This window comes from Triturus cristatus, chromosome 9 (assembly GCF_964204655.1).
Source record: "Triturus cristatus chromosome 9, aTriCri1.1, whole genome shotgun sequence".
Taxonomy (NCBI): Eukaryota; Metazoa; Chordata; class Amphibia; order Caudata; family Salamandridae; genus Triturus; species Triturus cristatus.
Window position 1 is genome coordinate 1,140,979,235 of NC_140592.1, and position 27,429 is coordinate 1,141,006,663.

The window sequence follows — 27,429 nt, forward strand, 5'->3', positions numbered from 1 at the left end:
AGGTCTTCAGTTTCTTCCTGAAGTCCGTCAGCGAGGGAGATGTTTGGAGGTGGAGGGGAAAGGCGTTCCAGGAATTGGTGGCAAGGTGGGAGGAGGAGCATACTCCACTGTGGCTACTGCTGCGCGGTGACTGTGCCAGGAAGAAGCATGTGGTGCAAAGGTTTCTGGATGGCTGGTGGAAGTTCAGGCGGTGGTTCATGTATGCTGGTCCTTGGTCGTGGAGGACTTTTCAGGCATGTCAGTAGCTTGAATTGCCATCTTTTCTGGACTGGGAGCCAGCGGATGTTCCTCGGGTGCTGGGTGATGTGGGTCTGTTTGGGCAGGTTGAGGATCCATCTGGCAGCTGACTTCTGTATCATTTGGAGCCTTCTCATGAGTTCAGTGATGGTTTCTGGGTACAGTGCTTTGCCATAGTCCAGACAGCTGGTGATTAGTGCTGTGTGACTGTTTTTCTGGTGCTTGTGGGGAGTCATTTGAAGATTCTTCAGAGCCTGAAGAAAGTGTGGAAGCAGGCTGAGGAGACTTGTGTTGATCTGTCATTTCATGGTGAGTTTGCTCTCTAGGATGATGCTGAGGTTGCAGGCGTGGTCTTTTGGTGTGGACTTGGGTCTGAGTTCAGCGGGCCACCAGGTGTTGTTCCAGGTGGAGGTATGGTTGTCAAAGATCAGCACTTCGGTCTTGTTCGTGTTGAACTTCAGACCATTGTCCTTCAACCAGGCTGTGACGTTCTTCATACAGTTGTCCTTCAACCAGGCTGTGACGTTCTTCATGCAGTTGTGGAAGTGGGTCTTCGTTGTAGTGGGGTCGGCTGAGAGCGAGAGGATGAGCTGGATGTCGTCGGCGTAGGAAATGATGTTGATATAGTGGGTTCTGACTATATGAGCTAGAGGCGTCCTGTAGGTGTTGAAGAAGATGGGGCTGAGGGATGAACCTTGGGGGATGCAGCAGATGGTGCTCCTTGGTTAAAAGTTGAAGGGGGAGATGGATTATGTGCATGCGTCCCGTGAGGAATGATGGTATTCAGGTATTCATTCGAGTGTGTCTCCTTTGATTCCGATCTGGTACTCTCTCTTGATGAGTGTGTGGTGAGAAACTGAGTTGAAGCCTGCGGGAAGGTCGAGAAGGATCAGGGCAGCCAACTCTCCTCTGTTGATTAGGGTGCAGATGTTGTCTGTGGTGGTGATCAGGGCCGTCTCGGTGCTGTGGATAGCTTGGAATCCTGATTGGGAGGGATCTAGCAGGTTGTTTCTCTCCAGGTTAGCTGACTGTTCATGGCCTTCTCAAGGACTTTGGCGGGGAATGGGGGCAGCGAGATGGGGGGGATAGCTCTGAAGGTCGCTGGGGTCTGCATAGGTTTTCTCAAGGAGAGGTCTTAGCTCTGTGTTTTCACGTGTGGGGAAAGTAGGCTGTGGCATAGATTAATTGAGGATGGTGGTGAGTTGGTGGCTGATCTTGTTGCTTTCTAGGTTGAAGAGGCGGTGGGGGCATGGGTTGGTTGGTGTTCCAGAGTGGACGGAGTTCATTATGGCTGTGGTGTCTGGTGTGGTGAGCTCTTCCCATGTAGTGAGATGTTGGGTGGGGAGGCTTCCGTTGGAGTAAGGAGGCTGAGGACGTCATTGGGTTGGGGTTCGAAGTTCGTGTAGATGGTGGATATCTTTTTGTGATAGTGATTTGCTAGAGGGTCACAGAGTTCCTGTGAGGGAGGGATCGTGTTCCCTGTCAGTGGCTGTTGGGCAGGCGAACTCTATGATGATGGTGAAGAGTTCCTTTGTGTGGTTGGCGCAAGCCTTGATGCGGTCTGTAAGGCATCCAATTTCGCATCTTTGAGTTGTCAGCGGTATTTGTTGAGAGATGACTTGAAGGTGGTTTGGTCTTAATCGACTGTGCTGGTGCACCGTCTTCTTTCTAGGTGTTTAAAGATGCATTTCATTGTGCTGAGTTCCGGAGTGCACCAGCTGACTTGTTTGGTGGAACTGCAAGTTTTGGCTGGTTTGATGGGGGCAATTCGGTCGACAGCATTCGTGATCCAGCTGTCGAATTTCTCAACTGCCTGTTTCAGGTTGGTTGCAGCGTTGGGCTGGGTGGTTCTGTGTCACTTTGCTCCAGCTGTGGAAGAAGGTGCTGTGAGGGTTGGGGTGGTGTGAAGTGTTCCTGCGATGGTAAAGTGGACTGTAAAGGGGTCAGTTCAGGTGAGTTCTGTGGTGTGGCTGTATTTGCATGACATGAAGATATGGTGCAGTGTGCATCCTGCTCTGTGTGTGGGGTCTGTGACTAACTGTGTGAGGCCGAGGTTGTCCATTCGTTCCAAGAGGTTGGTGGAGTTCGTCTGTGGGGTCGTCCAGGTGGACGTTGAGGTCTCTGAGGAAGATGTAGTGTCTGGATTCGATGGCGAGTGGGGCGATGCAGTCTTTGATGGTATCGCAGTGGTCGGTTCGTGGTTCTGGGGGTCTGTCGGTGAGGGTGCCTTTGGTGGTTTTATCATCGGTGTTGAGTTGAAAATTCAGGTGTTCCATGATCGGAATAGTTTTTTCTTCAGTTGCTGTGCTGTGGATTGATTCTTTGTGGATGGTGGGAATACCCCCCTCGGTGTTTGTTGGTGCAGTCCTGCTGTTTCATCGCCTCGTGGACTGAAGAGGGGTTGAGCCATGTCTCAGTGGTGAAGGCCATGTCAGGGGCTAGGTTGGCGATAGTGTCCCAGACTTCGGTGGTGTGTTTGCAGAGCAATCTGGCAGTGATCAGGAGGCATCAAAGTGGTTTCAGAGTGGTGTCGGCTGGCGAGGTGGGAGTGGCATGGGTTTCTGCTAGGGCAGGCAGTCCTAGGTTGCAGGTGAACTGACTGTGGCAGGTGAACGGTCTTACTGTGTAGCGAGGAGATGTGAGTTAGCAGTTGTTCCGGAGTCCAAGGCTCGGGGATCTGCAGTGGAGTAACTGTGGGTGTCCGGAGGGACAGGATTACTGACACTGGATGTGGTCCAGACGCAGACAGGTGCAGAAGGGCTGCCTTTGGCGCAGCTGTGCTGCACTCTCCATTAAGTAGGTCCTGGGAGGGACGCTGGGAAGGCGGGGGCTGGAAGCTTGTGGTGGGAAGTGTGTGGCAGAAAAAACAGAAGAAAACAGTGCAAAAGCTACCATGGGCTGGCAGGCACCAACCAAGGAATGGCAGGGGAAATAAAATTAAAATAAATAAAAGAACGGAAGCAGTGTGATGGGGCAGGCTGCCTAGGACTGACCTGCTAAGGGCAGGGACAGCCTTAGCAAAAGTGCAGCGGGAGGAGGTTTTGGAAGGAGAATGGAAGAAGGGCTACTTGCATAGAAATGTAGATATAGAGGGGTGAATCAGAAGAGGTGGGGTGAATTAGAAAAGAGAGATTAATCAAAGTTAAATTATAAAATATTATGGCACCAACCTGAGAGAGAGCGCTAAGGTAGGCAGGCCAGCGATACACACTAAGCTGTGGTGAAGTGGGAATGCCCAGCTGACAAATTAGAAAAGTAATTTTTTAATGCTAGTAATTATTAAGGTGAGACTTCAGAACGTCATTTTACTAGGAGGCGCCTTAGAAGGTGGGGACCTGGGCAATTTCTAATTTTTGACTCCATCATATCATGTTAGGTAGGTGTGGAGTTAAGAATATTTAATATAAAGCTTCCTGTATGCGCATACTTTGATGTTAAGTTGGTAGTCAGTCCTGTGGAGACCATATGTAGGCCAATATTCGTGACCTGAATATTGTGACATACAACCTTTCCACTCATAAGGCAGTGTAGCAAGGTTTGTCATCTGTTGACTGATCACTTTCAGTGCCAGGAAACCTCAGTGTTGGTTTTTCTACTAATAAGCAATACATTTCATACCCTTTTTTTCATTTATTATTTTAAATTTTTTTACGGTGTTTCATATAGCGCGAACTGGACCCGGTATTGGATATCAGAGCACTTTACAAAGCACCAGTTACGTTACATGAGGACACATTCATTTTTTGTGAGGCACGAGGAGATTAAGTGATCTGCCCAGAATCACAGGATGTTCAGCATCATTGCCGAGACTCAAACCGGGTTCCCCAGATTCGAGGTCGACCGCCCTAGCCGTTAGGCCAACTCCTATCCCTTTGTGGGATGTCCTGCATGCGCAGCGTGACCAAAGTGTTTTTTAATGCTTAGTTTATGGCTCATGTCAACAATTTGAACAACCGTGTCAAGATCCTTGCAAGACACTGGCTGAAAGAACAAACCAGTCATGCTTCCCAAAATAGCGTGGCTTTGTTGGGAGCGGGAATACAGTGCATAACCTCAGCAAACTTCATTGTGTTACAAAGAGCACAGGATGCTGGGATTTCATTGGAGGTCTTTGTGTAAAAAGTCCTGTTCTCTAAGGCTGTATCAGGTACCGCTGCTCTGCACTAATCCCCTGATATCCTCCATTGTCCGTACTCAGCATAGATCCGCTGGCACGCACGATTAAGCAACAAACTGATCTCTGTGCGGTGTAGAGGTGGTAGGTGTTAAAGCGCTCATTTCCATTATGTAGGCGGTTTTCTTTCAAACACCCACCTGCGGGTCTTTTTTTTCTGTAATTCTGCAAACTATAAATACCTTTGCTACAATGTCAGGCTCAAAAACCACAGAACCTGAAATTCTCTGGTCGGCGGGAGTCGTCAATGCAAGGGCTGACACCGCTGCAGCTGACGAGGGGAGTAGTTTGGAACTTGATACTAATCCTTCTAGGCCCCAAGTGATGTCCCAAAGACGTGCAATACTTGCGTGTGGGAAAGATACCGGTCAAATGGTGGGCAGGGTAGTAGCACTGATTTTAAGGTCTTAAGACTCTACACATACACAGAAGTCCATCTATTCAGCCAATAATATATGTTAACTGCTAAGTACAGTATCTCCTGCTTGTGTATGAAGTAGTGAGAGTTGAAGGTTATGTCTGCTACTATTAAGAACAGTTATTTATGGTGATGGGCTTCTACTGTCCTTTAAATCTAAATTTGTGTGATTCAGCCTCTTTGATCAATAATAAAAATAAATATATTTGCTTCAAGAATGTTGTTGCCTTCTGTTTTGAGAGATTGCAGGTGTTCTAATTCTGCCTAAATGACCCTCAAGATAACTGGTGGTTTTCCCTATTCCGGTGGAAACTGAACAGGGATTGATGGACATTAACACACCACCTCACGGGTATTGCACCTTGTATTAACTGTTAAAACAATTGCATACAAATATCTTTGCTCCTGCTCTTTACAAAAAAAACACCTTCTGCTGGAACAACTACAACACTGATGATCATTAAAGAAGTGCAAAGAAACACCTCGCTCCGTGCAAACCCGAACCCTTACACGAATAATCACTCCGAACCGCTCTCTAAACCTGAGCCCAATGCAGACACTAATAACAATTGGGCATGAAAAGGTGAGTAAGCGTATGGGAAACCATACTTTCCACAGACAGGCTTTTTTTTAAAAATTATTATCTGGATTAAAAATAGTTTTTTTCTCAGATTAGTTTTTTTACTATGAAATGACATAAAATTCATAGAGTCAATAAAAAGTATATAATCCTACCACACATTTTAAAGCAAAGAGAAGGAAAGGCGTTTGGATCTAGTGGCTATGTTGGAACCCATGGACTTGGTTTTAAAATTCCGACTTGGTCACAGAACCGAAAAATCGTATTATTGCAAACAAATCATTTAATTTGATCAGACCTAAAGCTTAGAAAGTAAACAAAAAAAAAGCATCAGCATTTGTAATGTATACCAACCTAGAACTGACTTATGTACATATTCGGTCCATAATATTTACAGCCTGGCTTTTTTCATCGCTCTCACCTGCATCGCGTACACATATCTTTTTGAGCATCCCTGACTCGAGAGGGTATTGGAGATTAACAGTGTACTCTTTAAAAGCACCTATGTGACTCTTGGCGGTAGACCCACCCGATATCAAACAACCAAATGAAATATGAACATATATGTGGTTGTTATAAATAGCAAACGCCTACATTAGACAATAAATAGTACATTTACAGATGTGCAGCGTGAAATGTGCTATTTGTAACTGTGGAAAGAGGTCATGACTCACAAATGGCCAATCATTGAATGGATGCCCCAATCCTCCCTCTCCCATGATAATAAATAGCACATTGCACTCTGGGGTCTGCATGTATGATTTATTCCATGCTGTGTGTTCATATACAGTAGTTCTAAACACCTAGGATTAACCATAAACAGAAGACAAGTCATTAAATCTGTTCTTTCAAATCAGCTCACAATAAGTAGGCCTAGTGGGGGGGCCCCAGTTTTCTTTTGTAAAATTGATTCTAGAATGGTATCTGTGAGGCATTAAGCAGTGATTTCTGAAATCAGTCACACGTATTTAGTGTAGTAAAAAAGGGCAATATGTTTATTAGTGCGCTTGGTCCAATGTGTTATTGGAACACATTTATTTTCACAGGTATTCTTATTGTTACTAATAAAAGAGATGGTTATATATAGGTTTGTTCAAATTTTGAATAATTTACTTTTGCGTATTTTGGCAAAATTTCTGGAAAATTATGTGTAATTACACAGAAGTATGCAAAAGGCAAAACCTGCATTTTGTGTTATATTTAGTCCATTTCCGATGTGAGGACGCAAAATAACAAAAGCGTCACAAACAGCTGCTCGCGTTCTTGTCATTTGCGTTGCTCCTGTGATCTCGTATTACATTTTTGCCATGAACGAAAGGTAATTACATAATATGGGGTAATTGCATAATTTCAGGAATTTTGCCTAATAAGCGTAACGTGAACTTACCGAAATTACGCCTGCGTAACAGAAGTTTACCCTGGTTTAGTATGTATTGCACTGTCAGCTAAGGGGAATAAATTCGTTATTTTGAGTTTTATTTCTGTGCTCGTGACGGCTCAGCCTTGCAGCACCGAGTTCGACGGCTGCTTTGCCAACATGCTTCTTACTTCTACAAATATTAACATCATCTGTCATTCTGGCTCTAAGGTGCTTGTCTTGTTAATTCTATTTTTGTCTGGGGAGGCAGGTTTGGGAATAGGAACAACTAAGGCTAGGTTTAGAGGGTCAGGCTATTTAAAGGACTTGCTTGGAATCTTTATCAAACATTGAACTCTCATAGCTGCACATTGGTCCTCTGGAGCATTGACACCTATGTCTGAGGGCAGAAGGATCTCAGTGAGGCAGATTCATTCCTCGAGGGCAGTCCTCAGTCCACACGGAGATCATTCATTATGTGGATTCCAGAAGGTTGGCGCTTGTTTGAGTACTTTTCATGTGCTGTAATGAGGTACCTCTTGTCGGGGAGGCACGGACGGTACTGGGGATCCTGAGAGTAGCATCGGAACAGTCGGACAAGATGCCCATCACGCTTAGTAGAGGGAGAAACTTATAATCATAGGAACGCAGGGGTGCGAGCCAGGTCTAAGTAAAGAAATAAGGAGAGGGAAAGAAAATAAGATGTCACACTGGAAATCAAGTTTTGATCAGAGTAATTAAAGTATTAAATCTGAGAATGGTCTCCTGATGAAGAAATCAAAACCTTCTCAGGGGTTTCACTATACACCTGGTCCTTTTAAACCAACAAAGAAGAGATTGGCACAGAAGCTGTAATATAAAAGAAGGCGGTACAAGTACACATGAGAAGAGTTAAACACATAGATGGTCATACAGAAAATGCACAGTCAACTAGTAAGAGGAGTAATAAGTTGCTGACATCCGTTAGAACAGCCTGGCAGTTCTATACTAGGAGCAGGTGCATTCTACTAGCTAGGCCCCTCTGAGCATGTGCAAGGCTCTGGAAGAGGGAGAAAGCAAATGGCCAGCACACAGCTAACTAAAATGGCTGCCAAGTACAAAATGGCTTTTAGCTCATGCCAACAGATCCCTGTAATCTTTAACACTGAGACAGGCAAGACTCCAATGGACTGAGCAGAACCTTTCAGAGAGAGCATCCCGAGAGTGGTACACTAAGGAATACAGAGCATAAGCAACACTAGCCGACTGATTCAGAACTATGACTAAGAACTATACCGGAGTAAGTAACTTAGTAGAGCTATTAAGGTGTACAGCAGGAGTAGCACATAGAGATCATGAACCAGAATAGAGAATAAAAAACAGAAATGCTGAGCTGGGAGACAAATCGCAGAAGTGCAGAGGAGCTGGCAAGAGAAGGCTATACCCAGAAGGTATCAAGGAAACGAGTACTCTGCCGGCACAGGGATGCTCTAGACCGGCAACAGGAGTAAGTCCTTGTGTCTCAGACAGCCTCCTCTCAGAAACACCCCTGAGCAGAATTAAAAACCTCACTATTGACCATGTGCCTGCCACCCACTATCTGTTCAAAGCTTAGAAGTGCCACCATGCACCTCCCACACCTGGGAGATGACCATCCACCCAGCGCTCTTTGCCCCATCAAGCAAAGGCATATACAGTGTCTGTGCTCCCCTTGACACCTGTGCAAAGCCTTTTGTGGGTTTCTTCACTTGCCCCCATGGGGTAAGTGTCTCCCAGTAAATACTTGAAGCGCCCCATTCTTCGCGAGCGCCCCTAACAAAAATAGAATATAATAGATCGGAAAACAGAGATGGGACAAGACATCAGGGAATGGTTCTCTATATTAGAGACAAGAGAATAGAATAAGAACTCTCAGAGCGCACATGTGGTACAACACCAACCACAGTGAAGGCAAGCCAAACCGCTCTCCTGAAGACATGCGACGCAGGGTGGAGATGAGGCTAATGTAGAAGAGTCCCTACTACTGCTCTCCCCAGCTTCGAGGAATGCTAAAGGTACCAAAAAGCTGCAGCAGAACCAACCCCTGGATCAGAGCATGGAATGAGTCCACTTTCAGAACCAACTAAAAGGCGAGGAACACATCACCGACTTGCTACAGGCGGACTGCAGAGAGCGCTATATATAATGTAAATTAATAATGTGTCCCATGTTAGTTTCCTAGTTGGACTGGGAAACAGTAGTTGGAAGAAGTGCTTTTTACTTGGAAAAAGGTACAAAGAAAATAGAGAAATTTCACTGATGGGTTGCTGGCAAGGTACCAAATTGAAGACTGTACTCGGGAGCCAAACAACCGAAACAGCAGCACTTGGAGCTGCTCTATGAGAAATGAATTGACTTCTTCATATCAACAGAACTTTGCAATAGTACGTACAAGTAAGATGGCATGATGATTCAGCCCGTACGCAACCAAAGGGTAAACTGGTCTAAGAGAGTGGTGACCTCTGGTAAACCCACAAGCTCACTCGCTGTGGTTTGAGATCAGTAAGGCCTAATAGTGTTTACACTCTTAGTGGTTTCGTTTAAACCGGTCCTGATTGGATGCTGCGATAGTTGTGCTCAAAGTTGAGGTATTCGGACAAATGACTAACAAGTCTTGCTTAGCTAGACATCCGTCTGGTTTTGCATACTCCCCAGATCATTTAAAATCAGCACTTTGATTTGCAAGATCTCAGATAGGAGCTGGCCAGTCAAAATTGGGCTGGTTAGATCTTGCCTACATTGCCAAAACTCTGGTAATCAAGGCATGCTTATTGATCTATACGAATAATAACAGAAATCGATAAAGCTCAGGTGTATTTCATGTGCCGAATTACTGGTACCCTAGAACCGCTTCTCCTGTGATCTAGTAAGCGTTAGAGGGCACTTTATCTTTCCCCTCTCCTCTTGTGCTGTACCTGATGCATTGCAGCAAGGGGTTGAATGTAGTAATGTCCCAGCGTACAGCGAAGAGGGGTCTTTGTGGACTCGCCCGCTGGGTGCTGAGGCTAAAGAAGTGCAGCGTGTACAGTGTGCAAAATCATTTCCCTTAGTATTTATCTTGGGTTGGACCGATGGGATATCATCGTGTCCTGTTTGGTGGACTGGTGAACAAACACTACCTAAAAAGGCTTTTTTTCCCCCAACCGAGCTCTGTCTGCCGCTGCTTGCGTTAGGGACATATTCTATGTTATGTTATCTTAATATGATTTTTAAAGCGCGCAAATACCCTAAGGTGTCTTGGTGCTGAACCGGGCCGTAAACCCTGAGGGAAATGGGGGCGGGAGACAGATTGGTTTAAAAATAACCACGTTTTCAATTCTTTTCTAAAGGAGATGAAGGAGTTGGCATCTCTCATGTGTACCCGGAGTGTATTCCATAGTTTGGCCGCACAGTAGCCAATACTTCGACCTCCTTAGTTGGTGGTTCGAATCCTTGGTACCAACAGTAATCTGGCATTAGTAGACCTTAACTGTCTGCCTGGGTGATAATAGGAGAAGAGGTTTTTCAAAGGTGCAGGTCCTATATTATTCAATGCTTTGTAAGCTAGGCAAAGTGCCTTAAACTTTATACGTTGCGCCACTGGAAACCAATGAAGTTTCTGGATCTCCTCTTTGATTGATTGATACTTGGGTATGTTCAGTAAAAGCCTGGCCGCAGCATTCTGCCCCATTTGAAGTTTTTTTCAGATGTTGTTTCTGTAACCCAAGGTAGAGGCCATTACAGTAGTCTAATTTTGATAGCACTAAAGTCGTTACCACCGCTCTCTTGAGATCTGGGGGAATATAGGGCATTACCACCTTAAGTTTCTTTTTCAAGTAGAATGAGGGTGAAACTGTGGCGCTGGTTTGTTGGGAGTAGGTGAGTTTGCTGTCAATCAGCACCCCAAGGTTTTTAGCCTTCTTTACTGGGATCGGAAGCTGTCCGATTTCAGCCGGCCACCATAATCTTATATCTAATAATATTCTAGCCCTTGGTAATAAAAAAGTATAGCCATTCAGCCTGCAAGAGCAGCTGGAGACCATGTTAACAAGAAAGCCGGCTATCAATATCTGCATTCAGAGATTAGGGATGCTTAATCAAAAGGTTGGTGTGATCGTGTCTTTTTCACGGTAGTTCTCCTTTACAGCTGTAGCCAGTGAGTCGTGTACGCCATTAGGCAACAAATGCTTACTACATCATGGATCCAAGCGAGACAGAAACCATCAGGACGTGCCGGATATTGTTCAATAAGGGAAAGGTCATATTGCACAATTCATCATTGTACCTTCTCATATCCCATGATCTGCAGCGCTTGACCTTCCATCTGATTAGTGGTGAACGAGCTCCTATTGTAATAGGTCACCTTCATGTAATTGGCTACGCAAGCCGGCTGCTTGAATGCAAATGACTCACCTTCACGAAATGCACTGCATCTTGTTGGCGCTTATGCCATGCATGCAAACTCTGAGCACAAAACCCATAATGCTTTTTTAAAGGCTAAATTTCATAAGATGCTTCCTTCTACCTGCAGTCTATTTTTTAAGGCGACGAAGGGTCATTGTAAGGGATATCCTACATTTTGGGCCACATGTCCGACAGTCTTACGAACAAATATTAAAATGTTTGAGAATGCCGAGCGCCTCTTGGCAAAATATATGCTTGATGATATCAGTGATGTCATTGCTTAGGTCAGAGGAAATGCCTGTGGTGATTGATAACACGTATTGATGTCATCAGTGCCGACGATGCTGATGTATATTGGTAGTTAAGGTTACCTGTTTCCTTATCACACTAATTTAACACAGCTATTTTGACTTGAGATGAAAACCTCAATGTACCTTCGATTAGTTGATGGGAACCTTGGTGAGTTAAAGGCCTTGTTGTTACGATCCTCTTTCATGATTACACCATAAATCCGTGGGACGCAGACGCAACCATCCACCCTACCATAGTTATTGAAATAGGTACCATTCAGCTGGGTAACAGAAACGGATATGTGACATTACATCGCATGACGTTGCAACGCCAACCTTTACCCCGACTTTCTGTCGGGGGAGCGCTGGAAGTTGGAATGGATTAATTTTCTATTCCAGCTCCAGTGTGTGCAACAGTAGGGAAGGTGTTGGAGTTAAATCCAACACCTTCTACCCACTGCCGCACACCTTTTTTGTTGCAACCCCATGCGATGTAACTGCATGCGTTGTAACGGTTGCGTTGTAAAGGCTGCTTCCCAACAGAAGCACGTGCTATTGGTACCAAAAGAGCATTCTAATCAGTGTGTGCAATATGAATGGTCATGCTAATATTTATCGACTCTATCTTGATGATATGCTATGATTTACATTATTTGTGAATGTAATATTTATGAATGTATGAATATTGCAGATTTAGGGATTTTTTCCGAAATGATCACTTAAATTAAGATTCATTCCACATTCAAAATATATTAGTTTGCTGTTTGCACTACGTCTTTACAACGATTGTTTATGGGTTACAACTCCGCTTATCCTCGGCTATAGTATGCTATGAGCTTTTGTATTGCTAGCACTTTTGGATGCGAGAAGCTCATTTCAGTTCTAGGCCAGTGTCCGGCTAAGGTAGTGCTGACTAATGTATTGGGTGTCAGTGGTTGATGTTGAATAGTGGACGGCTAGATCTTGTAATGTATATGTGTAGGGCATATTGTGTAGATGAAATTGCTGAAGGACTTTGCTGTTTGATTAGTTTTACTCTGATGCATGGTTGCCCTTTGCTCAGGTTGGGGTAGTTCAGTTCAGACGCACCATTAGCCTATTATATGGCAGATACGGTGCATATGGCATATTAAAGATATCTAGTTCTGAATTGTTGATATGTACCTTGGTGAGAGAATATGCATGTGTTGGTGGGGTGCTGTTGAGATAGCAATGCTTAAGCCAACATTTTTTTAAAATTATTTATTTATAAAGTTTTATATAGTGCGAGTATCAGAGTGCTTTACAATACAATATTTTTTAAACACTTTACATATAACAATAAGAACCTCGCGTGAGGTGTTACATCCATGAATCTCCAAGAGAGAGCACCTCAGATCCCAGGCACACCACATCCTATAAACATAAGCACATAGTCAGACAGAAAAAGCATGCCAGCAGACGAATAAATAGAGCTTGTCCAGGAGAATAGTTCATGAGCTCTACAGCAGAGATTTGTTCATCAATATCCTTTTGACTTCTTTCTTGAATGACACAGTAGAGGGGTTTATTCTAATTGCATAATTATGGCTTTGATGTTGTGTTGTGTGAGCTATAGTGCATGGGGTTGTGTCACATGTCACTAGAGAGTTTCAAACTATATATAACCTGTTCTGTTCCATTTGTTCTTATTGCTGAAATTATTTTTGTTTAGTAATACAACGCGCTGTTCTAAAAATGGGCTCCTACGTCACCGTTCTAAATAGCATTTGTCTATGAATAATCAGCTCACAGTGTTCAAATCTGTTTGTTTAAGACAACAAATTGTGTTTCCCTCAAGAAAATAACCCACAGAAATAAGAGAGAAACTGACAATCCAAATAAACTGAAAGCGTCTTGTTAATAGATACATGATAACCTGTTGCTTGTGGAAGATTTGTAGACCAGTTGCTACAAAGAAGCTTTAGGACAGGTCAAAATCATAATTCGAGTGAACTACCAAGATGCAGATTGAATGTGGAAAAACATCTGTATTATTGATTCAGATCAGTTTATAGCCTTTCCGAACCATTTGCCAGCTAATATGTGCACCACATAACCCCCAGGTGGCATCTTGGTGTGGCTATAATGTTAGTCCTACATGTACAGTACCAGGAAATGATCCGGATTTGTGATTTTTAGTCTAATCATTCGTTTATTTAATGGGCAGGAGATCTAAAGGACTGGGAGAGCTACTAGTGCTTGAACCCTAACAACTCTCACCGATTCCTAGATTCAAAGACTTATTGAAGGGATGGTGACCGTCACAGTGTCCGATCTTTTTGGCTTTTCTAATGAGCTTCATTACAGGCAATCTAGAGGAATTCTGGGCGTTTATTCCAGCAGTTAATCTAATAAATATTTTGAAACTTTGCTCAAGGTTTTCAAATGAGGTTATTTCTTTTAGGGACAGATAGAATGCATGCATGCGGTGTGTGGTCAAATATATAGTGATGCATCAGAATTCCACTGTTATTAGTAGGATATTAAATTCTAATTGATTTTCTGTTCTCTTTTTCTATTGTGTGGGGAAGGGGGATTTGTTGGTATGCGGTTCACTGGAAGCTCAGTCAACATGACGGTGTCTCAGGGGCAAGGAGTGAAACTGAACTGCAGCCTGGAAGGAATGGAGGACCCTGAGATTCAGTGGATGAAGGATGGCGAGGCCGTGCAGAGCATAGATCAGATGTACATCCCCGTAGATGAAGACCACTGGATCAGCTTCCTCAGGTATGTGCAAGCAATACATAATTATATATATATATATATATATATATATATATATATATATTTTTTTTTTTTTTTTTTTTTTTTCACTGAAAAAAACATAGGTTTCAGGCCTGATATAGTTAGGAATTAGCATTTAAAAAACCTTAGAAATTCACTGAAAAAACAATACATTTTAGGGGTGTTATAGTTAGCTGGACATTTCACTCGAACAAAACCATTGAAATTCCTCCGATATAGTTAGTTGTACTAACTACATCTCGCGCGCCCGCAATCCACTGCTGATGATGTCACACATTACATAATTCATGACATGGTCAGTGACATCACAGCTCCGTGGCGATTACTGGAGGTACCTGGTGGGCTAGTTGGCCCCCATGGGACCTCTGGATTGAAGAGGAATTAATTCCCCAACTTAAAACACGCCACAGGGCGTGTTTGCACACATATCACCTCGGGCCCCGCCCCCTACTTTCACCACTGTGCAAATGCGCACTGTGGCGCGTTTTAAGTTTGGGGATTAAGTCCCCTTGAATCCTGAGGTCCCCTGGCGGCCAACTAGCCCACCAGGTACCTCCAGTAAGCGCCACGGAGCTGCGTTGGTGTAAAAAGGGGCGTGGCCGCATTACACCTCTCTGCAATGCAGCCCCCTGGCGCATACTGGAGGTTCCTAGTGGGCTAGTTGGCCCCCAGGGACCCCCAGTATTCAAGAAGAATTAGTTCCCCCTCTGCAAACGCGCCAGGGGGTGCGTTTGCAGAGTGGTGCAAGGAGGGGGCGTGGCCTCCGGCCCGATCCCGTCTTTGTATTTTTAAAAATTTTTTAGGAGGGGGCTGTGTAGCCCCTTCTTTTTCTAATTTATTGGCACTGGGGACCCCATCCCCCAGGGCCTGCCCCCAATTTGTTTTGACCCTTTTTAAAAAAAAAATATTTTGGAGGGGGGCTACCTTGCCCCCCTCCTGTGGCCACTTATGGCCCCGGGGACCCCATCCCCCAGGGCCTTTTTTTTTTTTGCATTTAAAAAAAAAATTGTTTTAGGAGGGGGGCTGCGTGGCCCTCCTCCCGGGGGCTGGCCCTCTTCGTTAGGGGCCGTGGGGGGGTCCCTAATCCCCCCACGGTCCCAGCCGGCTCCACGCGTCCTGCGGGAGCCGGCATTGCTTTTCTACATGGGGAGCAGCTAACATGCTGCTCCCCATGTGGAAAAGCAAACTGCTTTGCTTCATTGAAGCGAGAGCAGGTTTCCCTGCTCTCGCTTCAATGAAGCAAAGCAGTTTGCAATGACAGGGCGGGAGCCTCTCCCGCCCTGTCATTGCAAACTACAGTGTCCCGGGGGTGGGCACCCCGGGACACTGCAGGAGCCGGCCCTGGGGGGTGGCGGTCCCCAGGGCCTATACAAGGCTCCAGGCGTGACCCCCCCTCCCACATTTTGAAGTTCCCCCGGGGGGGGTGGCGGTCTCCGGGGCTGGGGGTGCCTGAGAGCCCCCCACCCATTGTAAAGAAGCCTCGGGGGTGGCGGTCCCCGGGGCTGCGAGGGGGCCGTGAGCCCCCCCCCGCCTATATTATGTTAGAGCCCCAGGGGGTGGCAGTCCCCAGGGCAGTGTGGGGGGGATTGGGACCCACCCCACACTCATTTTTCATTATGCCCCCGGGATTTGGCCCCCCCGGGGGCAAATTAGCATATTTAGCACGGGAGCCCGCGCTGATTTTTTTTTTTTCTATCGGCAGGATGCGCGCATCCAGCACGCATCCTCCCGTTTAAAAAAAAAAAAAGAATAATGAGCAGGCCTAGGGGGTCAGGGTGTTTCTACCCTGCCCCCTTTTCGCGTTTTGCGATGTTTTTTGGGGGGTTTCTTGTGCCTCGGTTCTACCGAGGCACAAGATGGCTGCCAACACTTCCTGATTTAGAGTGTTGGTAGCCAATTAAAATTCAGCTTGTGATCGGGAGGGTGCGCGGATCCTCCGAGGCCATAGATATATATGTACTTTTAACTGTCATTTTATCAGGAACTACTGAACGGATTTACACCAAAAGGCACGAGTCTGAACTGAGGACTACCGCTTTGCCAAATTTGGTGTAATTCCGTTCAGCAGTTGGGGCTGTAGCTGCGGCTAAAGGTCCTATGGGAAAATGCATGGGGAAAACGCGTTTTGGGACCCCCCTTTTTTCTCGGTCCCCGCTTGACGAATCACCGTGAAACTTTCAGGATAGGCGCGGACTGGAGCTGGCCAAAAGTTTTGAAAATTTCGCGAAGATTCGTCAATTGGCGCCAAAGTTATTCCAAATAGAATGTTGCGGATTTCCTATGGAAAATAGGTCCTAACTATATCTACCTACTGACGACCGCCAGTAGGTAATGTGTGTGTGTGTGTGTGTGTGTATATATATGTGTGTGCGTGTATGTGTGCGTATATATATATATGTGTGTGCGTGTATATGTGTGTGCGTGTATATATATATATATATATTCACTGAGAAAACCATAGGTTTCACACACGTTATAGTTAGGAATTATCATTTACAAAACCTTGCAAATTCACTTAAAAAACCATAGGTTTCACACATGTTATAGTTAGCTGTACATTTCACTCGTAAAAAACCAATGAAATTCCACGTTATAGTTAGATCAGGTAACTATAACTCGCGCACCCGCAATAAACTGCTGATGACGTCACATAGTACATCGCTCATGACATGGTCAGTGACATCACTCATGACATCAATGATGACATGTGAAATTACACATTGTGGATTGCGGTCGCGCAAGTTATAGTTACCTCATCTAACTATAACGTGGAATTTCATTGGTTTTTTACGAGTGAAATGTACAGCTAACTATAACATGTGTGAAACCTATGGTTTTTTAAGTGAATTTGCAAGGTTTTGTAAATGATAATTCCTAACTATAACGTGTGTGAAACCTATGGTTTTCTCAGTGAATTTGTACGGTTTTTTAAATGCTAAGTTATGTATTTTTTATTTTTTTTTCTGGTTTGTCACTATGCGCACACCCTGCGCGCACGGTGCGCTTCGCGCACCGAGCGCCCACGTTACGCAGTCCATGCCGTGCGCGCCTCGCCTTTTTTTACGCAGTAACATTTGTTTTTTACTCCCTTGTGGGTCCTTTAATTTATTTAATAAATGTGATTGTTACTACTTTATTTTTTATTTTTTATTTTTTTTGCCGTGCGCGTAAGCTTACCGTACGCGTACCCCGTGATTTTTTAAAAAAATTATTAAATTTATTTTTCGGACTTTTGGGTCCTTCTTGGACCCCCTGACAAACACTAGGGGGTCTGCAACTCTCTTCGTTGCCCCCGTTTCACGTTCTCCACCTTTGTTTCTCAGTGCGAGAGACAGAAAATGGCGGCCGACACTTCCTGATTTCGACCGATTCGAATGTTTACAGTCATGTAACCACCAATCAGAATCGAGCTCGCGCACGTCACCGTACGCGTACGGTAAGCTTAAGGTAAGCGCACGGAGCGTGCTTACAGATATATATATTGATTTAAATGCTATTTTCTCAGGACCTACTGAACAGATTTACACCAGACCTACAAAAGGCACTTCCTTGACCTTATGGCTACCTCTCTGCCAAATTTCAAGTAATTATGTTCAGCCGTTCGGGCTGTAGCTGTGTCTAAAGGTCCTATGGAAAAATGCATGGGGAAAACGCGTTTTGGGACCCCCCTTTTTTCTCAGCCCCCGCTTGACGAATCCCCCCGAGACTTTCAGGGTAGGAGCGGAGCGTAGCGCCCCATTAGTTTTGAAAATTTCGCGAGGATTCGTCGACCGGCGCCAAAGTTATTCCAAATAGAATGTTGCGGATTTCCTATGGAAACATGGTCCTAACTATATCTATCTACTGGCGACCGCCAGTAGATAATATATATATATGTAATATATATACATACTCCATCTTGTCACCCATTTTTTTCTAACTTTTGACTACATATATATGAAAAATGGGTGACAAGGTGGAGTATGTATGTGTGTCTGTATGTATTTGTGTGTGTATGTATATATATATATCACACACACACTTATATACCTACTCCACCTTGTCACCCATTCTTTCTAACTTTTGACTCTTCCCTTCTATCCCTTCCATCCCTTCAGGCGCCCTGAAACAGCCTCACGGTGGTGTGGGTTTTTTACAGATCAGTAAAATCAAATTCAATTAAAAAAAAATTAAACCACTGCACTATGGACAGGATGAATGTGCAGTGGGGAGTCTGGAAGTGACCTGAGTCCTGTTCCCAGCCTTCATATAATGTGCAACATAAGCAGTAGAGGAACTCCTGACTAGCAGGACCAGAAAGCGGAACACGTGGTCTGTATCTGTGTACGTGTCGCTTCTCGTACCATCCACAAGGCGACACTTTTCCAAGGTGTTGCAAATTGAGGGCGAGTGGGACTGAAGAGAGAACATATTACTCAGGTGACTACCTTGGTTTATATTACACGCGTGGGTGCAAGGTGTGTAACTGCACCTTCCCACCTAGGAGTCTGCTGTGAATGATGACGTGCATTTCTTGTTTTTCGCAGCGAAGGGCCGGGACGTTCGATCATACACTTAATGCGCTGGAGAAGGTGACAAAGTGTCTGGAAACGTCTACATCGGTGGGAGATAAACAGCCATCTCGTACCCTCTGGGCCACTCATCCACCACTCATGCATTTTCTTTCTTTTCTCTTGCCCTGACACACAAGCTGCCACTTGTGCCTCTGTTGTAAAACATTCCCTTTCTAGCCAGGTTTTCTAAAGCATGCGGGATGGACAAACATTGCAGTTTCTTTATTTTCCCATTACAGAAGGCATCTCAAACAGTCTCCTCATCTGTGTCCTGCATTACAAGTCTGTGGCATCGATGTCCACGTGCACAGCCCCGATGTCTGTCTGATTTTGAGTTGGTGGTAGCTAAGGGCCTGACTACGAGTTTGGCGGACAGGGTTACTCCGTCACAAACGGATATCCAGTCCGCCAAATTACAATTCCATTGAATCCTATGTAATACGGTGGACGGTATATCAGTCACCTGTTTGATGGAGTATCCCATCCGCCAAGCTCGTCATCGGGCCCTTGAAGCCCTCTGATTAGTGGAGGAAGTGATAATTGAATGGAGAGCCCAGTGGAGATTGTCCACCGATGGGAATGTCCTCCGTCCACAGATATGGAGCAGGTTACGCCAGTTCATTCACCACCAAGTTTAACACTTCCTCCAAAAACAGTGCATTTTTGTGTTCTTAACAAATTCTACAGCGGAACCAGTCGACACTTCTGAGGAATGACAGCAGAAGTGTGCATTGGACTCTTGTGCTGTGATCTTGTAGCTGGCAGCCTGGGCTACACCCCCTGGCACCGGCACAGGAGGGCCGGCTGAGCGATCACTCCTCGTTTCCGGTACAAAAGGTGCTGCTAGTCAGGTGTGACTCAGCAGACGGATTGCAAAACTCAGAAGTGTCAGAGCAGTGAGCATTGGACGTTTCAGCAGCACGGAGCAGGAGTGGCGCACCCTTTATGGGTCAACAAGCAGGTCCCCCACTTTCAGATAGCCATAGATTGGCTGTGGCCACAGGAGCAGGTTTCTGAAGCAAATATCATATGTTCATTTTAACGCTGTAACTTTTAAAGTAGTTAACCTATAAGGGTTTTATGGAAATTAAGTTCTCAGGTCTTCAGGGGAAGAGAGGTGAAGAGATGTGAACACTTAGCTAAGAAATCAAAAAACATATATTTAAAATAATGAGACTCACTGTGCCTCATGGACAAAGTAGTTTAGGACTTCACAATGAGACCCCTGTGTTACCATGGTTCTCTGCACCAAGAAACCCCCTGTGGATGAAGACCGCTGGTGGTACAAAGAGGGTAAAACTTGGCAAGAAGCATTGCTGCTTCCAATTGTTCTTTCTATTAATGGTAGTTTGTCTCCCTCCTTTTTATCAGTGATAATTATTTATAGGTTGCGGAACAGTTTAGCGTGTGCTCTTGAAGTCGCCTATCGTAGCAGAGTTGGTTAGCCAGCGCATGCTATCCAAGAAGCTGAACCAGATAGTTTTACTCATATGGCAGACCCTGTGAACCTCCCCTACACACCTCCCCTCCCAGGCTGGGCTTGGGCCACTCCCCCATGCACCCTTGTTCCACGAGCTGTGTGCGCTCCAAACAACTGGTTGTCCATGGTCTTGCTCAAATTCCCATTGTTTTATCATTCCTCAGTAGTCTTTCTACTTCCGTAACTTTCTGACTCCGAGGGCGTGGCAGCAGCACCCTACATTGGAAGGGGTCGGAGGTAGCCCAGGGGGCTGCATTGATGACGTCATAATGGCCATGTCATAATGGCTGTGTATCCATTCTGTGTATAATGGGAGAAACCCTTCCATCCTCCACTTGCTCTCGCCTCCCACCCCAGCCTTAACTGCTTACGTCCAGTGGGAAGAACCCATTCTATGAAATGAGAAGAGCTGTTCATTGTCGTGGCCAACACCCTATGTTGGGAGAGTTCCCAGTAATATCAGGAGCCTTCCGACGGAAGCCCAGTGATGATATCTTGTTGGCCATAGGGCATGGAAGCAGGACTGTAATGAGAGCTTAGAACAGACCCGGAAAATGTATCAACAGCAGCCATGTATTACACTGAGTGAATGCAGTAACCTTCGCCCGCAGGTTTTGGTTCTATCTGCGAGATTGTGTTTATCAAATATGTTACTAAACAACTAATTTTCTAGCTCAATTTTCCAGATGTTTTGCCTAAGAAGCAATAGGTGTGTTCTCTATAACCAGAAAATTCATTAATTATTTAAATACTTACGGGTTTGGTATAGTAACTGAGAACATTATTTCTTGGCAGCAGCAAACCGATACGTGCCTCTGAAAAACCTAACTGATGTTCCCTATGGGCTATGCAATCCTAAAAGCCCAACCCTTGTTCCCCAGAATTTTTTCTAGTTTCCTGTATGGCCCTCCCAGGCATGTGTCCCCTGTAGCCATATTTAATTCTTCTAAGATATTTGCGTTGTCCCTGTGGTGGTGAGGTGGGTTGGGCACTGTGACCTATATGGCCCTGCTGGATGAATGTACAGAGCACCTACTGTCTACAGAAGTTGCTAATCCTGGTATATGTTTCTTGCTCCCTTTAGCTTGAAAGGGGTTGAGCGGCCGCATGCCGGGAGGTACTGGTGCGAGGCTGGAGAGGATCACGAATTGGTGATGTCCGAAGACATGTGGCTGACCATTGAAGGTAAGGCTGAAGAGACGTGTGGTCTTTGTTTGACAACCTCTCCCCTGTGAGGAGAAATTATTGTCAGATCCACAAACTGCAAGAAGATTTGGAAAAACATTAATTCAGTGGTAATCGATTTGCTATGCCCCCACCCCCCATTGTCTTAGATGACTAGCCTGGCTAGTCTGAACTCCACTATCATTTTCACTGCTTTACTTTCACATGATTATTTGCTTGATTCATCGAGCACCGCTGGATATTCACTAAAGGTAGCAGAGGAGGTGACATAAAAGGATACTGATAAAATACCAAAGTTGTAAGAGCGCAGTTGAAGTCACTGTATCTCGCGTCTATCAAAAAAGTGAAAAGCGACCAGTGAATGCTGTGTCTTGTAGGTAGGTTTGTAGAGTGGCACGAAGGCATAGACAGGGAGGAGCAGACAGGTAAGGGGTCTGGATTCCAGAGCTTGGAGACTACCGGGGAAAAATACTTCAAGCAAGAAGTGGAGCAATGCGGAGAAGATGATCGGGCCAATGCACCTTGGTTCGCTCCAGCATGAACGCTATGCCATCCTGTGGTGGTTTAAACAGTGCCGTCAAAGTTTTGCTTCTCTGTTGCTCCCCAGTCACTCCTGGCTCCCTAAAGTACTCCCTCCAGGATTAACAGTGCCTTCAAACAGTCATCCAGCAGGGACATATTACTCCTTTTTGCCTGGTTCAGGGCTATACTTCTTTTGGAAAAAGATGAGCTGGTCTTGAGGTCCTATCTTGGTGTCTAGGCCTCACACTTGGTCCTCAGCAAGGCTGGCAGTGGTTACTTTACTCACTAGCACATCTCACATTTATATAAGACCTTCCATAAATTTCCCTCCATCAGATCCACATAGAGTACAACCTAATCTGGAATTAATATAATAATTCTTTTGTCACATATCAGAGCTACTAATTGTATATATGGACAGCTATTTGAATGTACTCGTGCATGCAATGCACTATGGTTTGGATGGTTACCATATCTTCTTCAGAATGCAGTACCATATGTGACAAAAAGAGGTTCTGCGGGTCCTCTTTTGGCCACATATGGTGCTTCACCATGCAGCATGGCTAGGTAAAAAACATTGGCAATTATAATTCCAATAACTCCAACAAATGCGAGACCAATTGCATTTCCAACGCAATGGGTCTCGCATTTGTTAAAGTTAGAGCTGTTGGCGTTGAAAATGACAATTTTTTTTTTTTTTACTTTTGCCGTTTTATATCATTGGCAATAGTGCTATGCAAATGTAATAACTCCACTGCAAATTAAAAAAGAAAAGTAAAAACATAGTTATTTTTAACGCCAACAGCACTAACTTTAGCAAATGCGAGACCTATTGCGTTGCAAACGCTTTTTTAATATGGCCTGCTCCCTCGGCTCTTGTTGTCTGCTTCAAGTGCATCTTCACCCAGCTTCCGCCCATTTTCTCCTACAACTTGGTACGAGACACACAAATGTGTCTTCCTGCTACTACCCTGACGTTTTGATGTGAAAAGTAATATCCCAGATATTTATTTATTGATGGGTTATTTTGTATTTGGATTGTGCAAGAATATATTCATGGATTTATCTTTCATCATCAGATTTAAAGCAAAGAGAGAAAAGACGAAAATGGAGGATGACGGTTAATATAGGAAAACAATGACAAAGGAAATAAACCGGGAATGGGAAAAAAAAACATGGAATCGTGAGATATAGGTTGATGGAAAAAAAGATCCAGGAGGTAGCATCAAGTCTTGTCAGCCTTAGTATTCCGTAACCCCAGTATCCTGCAGTAGCGGGTGCCACTTAGAAATTTTAGTCCCCTGCCCTTATGTTTTTTGCGTGTGTTTTTTTTGTTTTTTTTGGGTTTTTTACTGATTACGCACTGTGTGCAGGACGCACTGGGGTAAATTATATCCTTTCTATCTGAACCTTTAAAAGAGCAGTGAGCTCGTCTTTATCACAGTGGTTACTGACAGGATAGAACAGGTCAGGACCCATCTGCAGGTTAAGTGACAGACTTGTTGGCCCAGCTGTGAGTTTTGCGACTATGTTGTCTGCCTTTGCCTGCAAGATTTAATCAGTATCTCACATGTTGAAACATATTTATTGTACTTTAAACAATAGTGCTACACAGTGCCCCACGCTGCTAAACCTCAGCAGTAACAGCACAGTCGGTAAAGTCATTGCAGAGACGTTCTGCTCGATTGGACACTTGGGTTTTAATGGCCCTGTTACACTATTTCACTTCCATCTAAGGTTGTCAAATGACAGACCTCATTTTTTAGTCCTGGGCTTTCAAGTAACAGATAAGTTAGATTTGCTTTAATAGTACCATTTAAACAAATACACCTTAGAAATATGGTGTCCTAGATGAAGCTACCGGGCAAGTCTTTCCAAGTCCAAAAATACACCTTAGAAATATGGTGTCCTAGATGAAGCTACCGGGCAAGTCTTTCCAAGTCCAGGTACTCTAGGTGTACGTAGATCAGTGCTGCTCCCCCCTACTCAAGCCGTCCTCCCAGGTCGCACTGCTAAAGGGCAGAACATTGACAGCGTCTTCTCTGGGCCTAAAAGGGCCTTTGGCGAGAACCCCCGAGTTATATCCCTCTTATCTCCCTTCCCTGGATCCCTCACCTGCCCCTGAGTGGACTCTCCGCAGTTCCCCCCTTGTGGCTTGGACGTAGTTCCAAGGTGAATTACCCATGCCTGCATCAGTGTTGGTTCTGATGCTGCTCCAGGTTAGACTGGCGTTACAGTGCTTATAGTAGGGTTGGTACCCTGTCAGTCCAGGGAGAACGCCACAGAAGTCTCTCTAATCGCTTAACAAAACCTCACTGAGGTCTGTCGTTCCTATCTTAACTTCATACAGGAAACTGACACGATTCATTGAAGAGAACGCCGTCCTCGACCTGTCCCAATCTGGATTCCGAAGCAACCACAGCACAGAGACCGCCCTACTCGCTGACACAGATGACATCCGCACCCTCCTGGACCAAGGCCACTTCGCAGCCCTCATCCTACTCGAGCTATAGCCTTCGACATTGTCTCCCACCGCACACTAGTCGCCAGACTACACGACGCAGACATACAAGGAACAGCCCGGGACTGGATCTGATCATTCCTCACCGGAAGAAGCCAAAGGATCAGACTCCCACCCTTCCTCTCCGACCCCACAAAAATCACCTGCGGAGTCCCACAGGGCTCATATTTTCAAAAGCAGCAACGGCGGACCTCCTATGCCGCACCTCGTGCCAGTTCCTATATGTGAGTTTGCTGTGCAAGCTACCCCTGCGCCAGCCGTTGAGTGGCGTCACTGTGCTCCAGATCAAACGTTATTGTGATGAGTGGAGGTGCGCAGCTCAAGAAGTCCAATAGACCAAATAGCCAGAAAAAATAACTTCCCTATTTCAATAAATCTCTTTTCTTAAAAAAGCATCAGGTATAAGCAATCCAGCCAACGTGCTTTATTCCCATGTAGGGAACTTCCTCAGGGCAAAAAAATATGCTTCACTAGTAAGGAATACCCTATAAGAGATGCCCTCAACGTTTCATAACCGCAGATATATGGCAGCTCTCAACCTCATTGGTGTGCTCCTTTGTATGTCTGTGGCGACTGCCCAAGACACTCCACAGAATTTGATAAGTCAGTGTCCACGAAAGTTCACCAGGAAAAGCAATGTGGAGCACCTCAATGTTATCTTGCTGTCCCAAAACACCATCCCAAACAAGTCCAAGGATATCAAAATGTTAAGAAATGATTTAAAGAGGAACAGTGTATTGCACCGTAGCCCATGTACATTCTTGGTAGAATCTGTGGAGTCCTTATCGTTGTGCACAAACACGTCCTGCTCCGTAGTGTACACCTAGAAAGGAATGCAAGACGTCGCAGTCTGGATGACCAACAGCTGCCTGAAGGTCAACGCCGAGAAGACAGAAGTCCTCATCCTCGGTACCACCCCTTCTGCATGAGACAGCACCTGGTGGCCAACTGCCCTCGGAAGCCCACCTACCCCCTCAGACCACACCAAGAACCTCTGCATCGTACTCGACTCATCACTCACCATGAACCGACAGGTCAACGCCGTCACCTCCAGCTGCTTCAACACCCTCCACATCCTCCGCAAGACCTTCGCGTGGATCCCCCTGAGTCAAGAAAGACAGTCACCCACCCACGCACTCATCACCAGCAGACTGGACTCTGGAAACGCACTCTATGCCGGCATCAACAAGTCCCTACTCCGCAAACTCCAGACAATACAGAACAACGCCGCCAGACTCGTCCTCGGCATCCCCCAACACAAACACATCAGTCAACACCTACGAAGTCTCAACTGGCCCCCCGTGGAGAAAAGAGTCACTTTCAAAATCCTCACTCACGCCTACAAATGCCTACACAACAACGGACCCAAATACCTCAATGACAGAATCAACTTCCACGTACCCAAAAGAAACCTCTGATCTTCCAACGTCGCACTGGCCGTAACCCCACGCATCCACAGAGCCAGAGCAGGCGGAAGATCCGTCTCTCACATTTCAGGCAGACCTGGCACGAGCTACTGGCAGACATCAAACGCGCCCCCTCCCTGAACACCTTCAGGAAGACCCTCAAGACCTGGCTCTTCGGCTAAACAGGTCTGCGGACCCCCTCCCCTCAGTGCCTTGAGACCCTCACGGGTGAGTAGCGCACTTACGATTCTCTGATTGATTGATTGAGTGCGCCCTAGTGGCTTACCAGTTCCTGCAATAGGGTTAATCCTCATTTGATCCTTTGTGGAAGCTATATAACTTTCCGTCATTGCTTAACAGTGCCTGCAGTAGAGCTGGTCCTGTGTCACTTTTGGGTGGCCTCTCCCTGTTGACTTACCTGTGCCTCATTCAGGATGTCTGTCAGTCCTCATTTGAGTCAATATGATCCTTCTTGGTGCCTTAACAGGACCAGCAGTAGGGTTTGGTCCTCTGTGGATCCTGCGTGGACTCTATTAATACCCCTCTGTGGTTTAATCGGTGCCTTCATTCGTGTAGGTCTCTCCGCTGCTCTTAACCCTGGGAACCATGCAGTGTAACAATAGAAAGAACTGGGGTTCCTTCTGGAAGGATCCATAAACAATCTTGAAGGGTAGTTGGACAATGATGGAATGATTTGAAGTTGTTTGATGTCCAACTGATATTTGCAGACAGTATAAAAGACACAGAAATTCCATGGCAGCAACGTATCTGATTATAGATGTATTGGCATTGATTCCTTCATGCATTAAATATATCATTATCAAGACATCACTGATAAACCAGAGTGCTACTGTGCAACGTAAAGTGGCCGGCACAGTGCTTGGTGTCATGAATGGTGTACAAAAACAATTGAGTACAAGTATTACAATGGCGTCTGTCTCATTGAAATGAGCCGATACCTAATTGTGCTTCAATAGAGGTGTGAGTAGTCTGATAGGTGGTAAAGGGACAAATGAATTTTAGAAGTTAATGTCAATGTTTCGACCCCCTTGGCAACCTAGGGCAAGGACTGCATCAGGGACGCCTTTGTAGTAGCAACTTAATGGAAAATGGGCAAAATCCCAAACAATCAACACAACTACGTGCACTAACATAGTGTGAAATGACTTCTCTAACTCTTAGGTTCTCATGAGAACCTTATGTGCAGACGCCCTGCTCAAAAGTGAGTAGTTATGTGTTAGACGTAAATTGAATTAATACGACCTTTCGGTACATCTATCACCGACACACCATGAAGCCTCGAGGCAGTCAGAGAAGCTTCAGATTAAAAGGCTAACCACACGGAGTAGCCGTGTACTCCATGGAAGGCATGGTTTATGGCAGCAGGAGCGTCTCATAAAGGAGGTACTGTACATAAAATATCATTGGAGGAGTCCAGGGTACAAAAGCGGGGATAATGGGGAGTGTAGGTGCGATAGTACAAGACAAAATGTAAGTTAATTTTTATATGTGCAGTGTGTGGCACAGAGAGATAAGATG

General features: G+C 45.2%; 1 protein-coding gene across 1 annotated transcript in view; it reads left to right on the plus strand.

Moving 5' to 3' along the window:
* Positions 1-27,429, plus strand: part of TYRO3 (TYRO3 protein tyrosine kinase) — a 386,178-nt gene that overhangs the window by 99,643 nt on the left and 259,106 nt on the right. The window contains exons 2-3 of the mRNA XM_085627071.1: positions 14,010-14,205; positions 21,341-21,441. Of these exons, the coding sequence (XP_085483197.1) occupies positions 14,010-14,205; positions 21,341-21,441 (297 nt within the window). The remainder of the gene's footprint in view (positions 1-14,009; positions 14,206-21,340; positions 21,442-27,429) is intronic.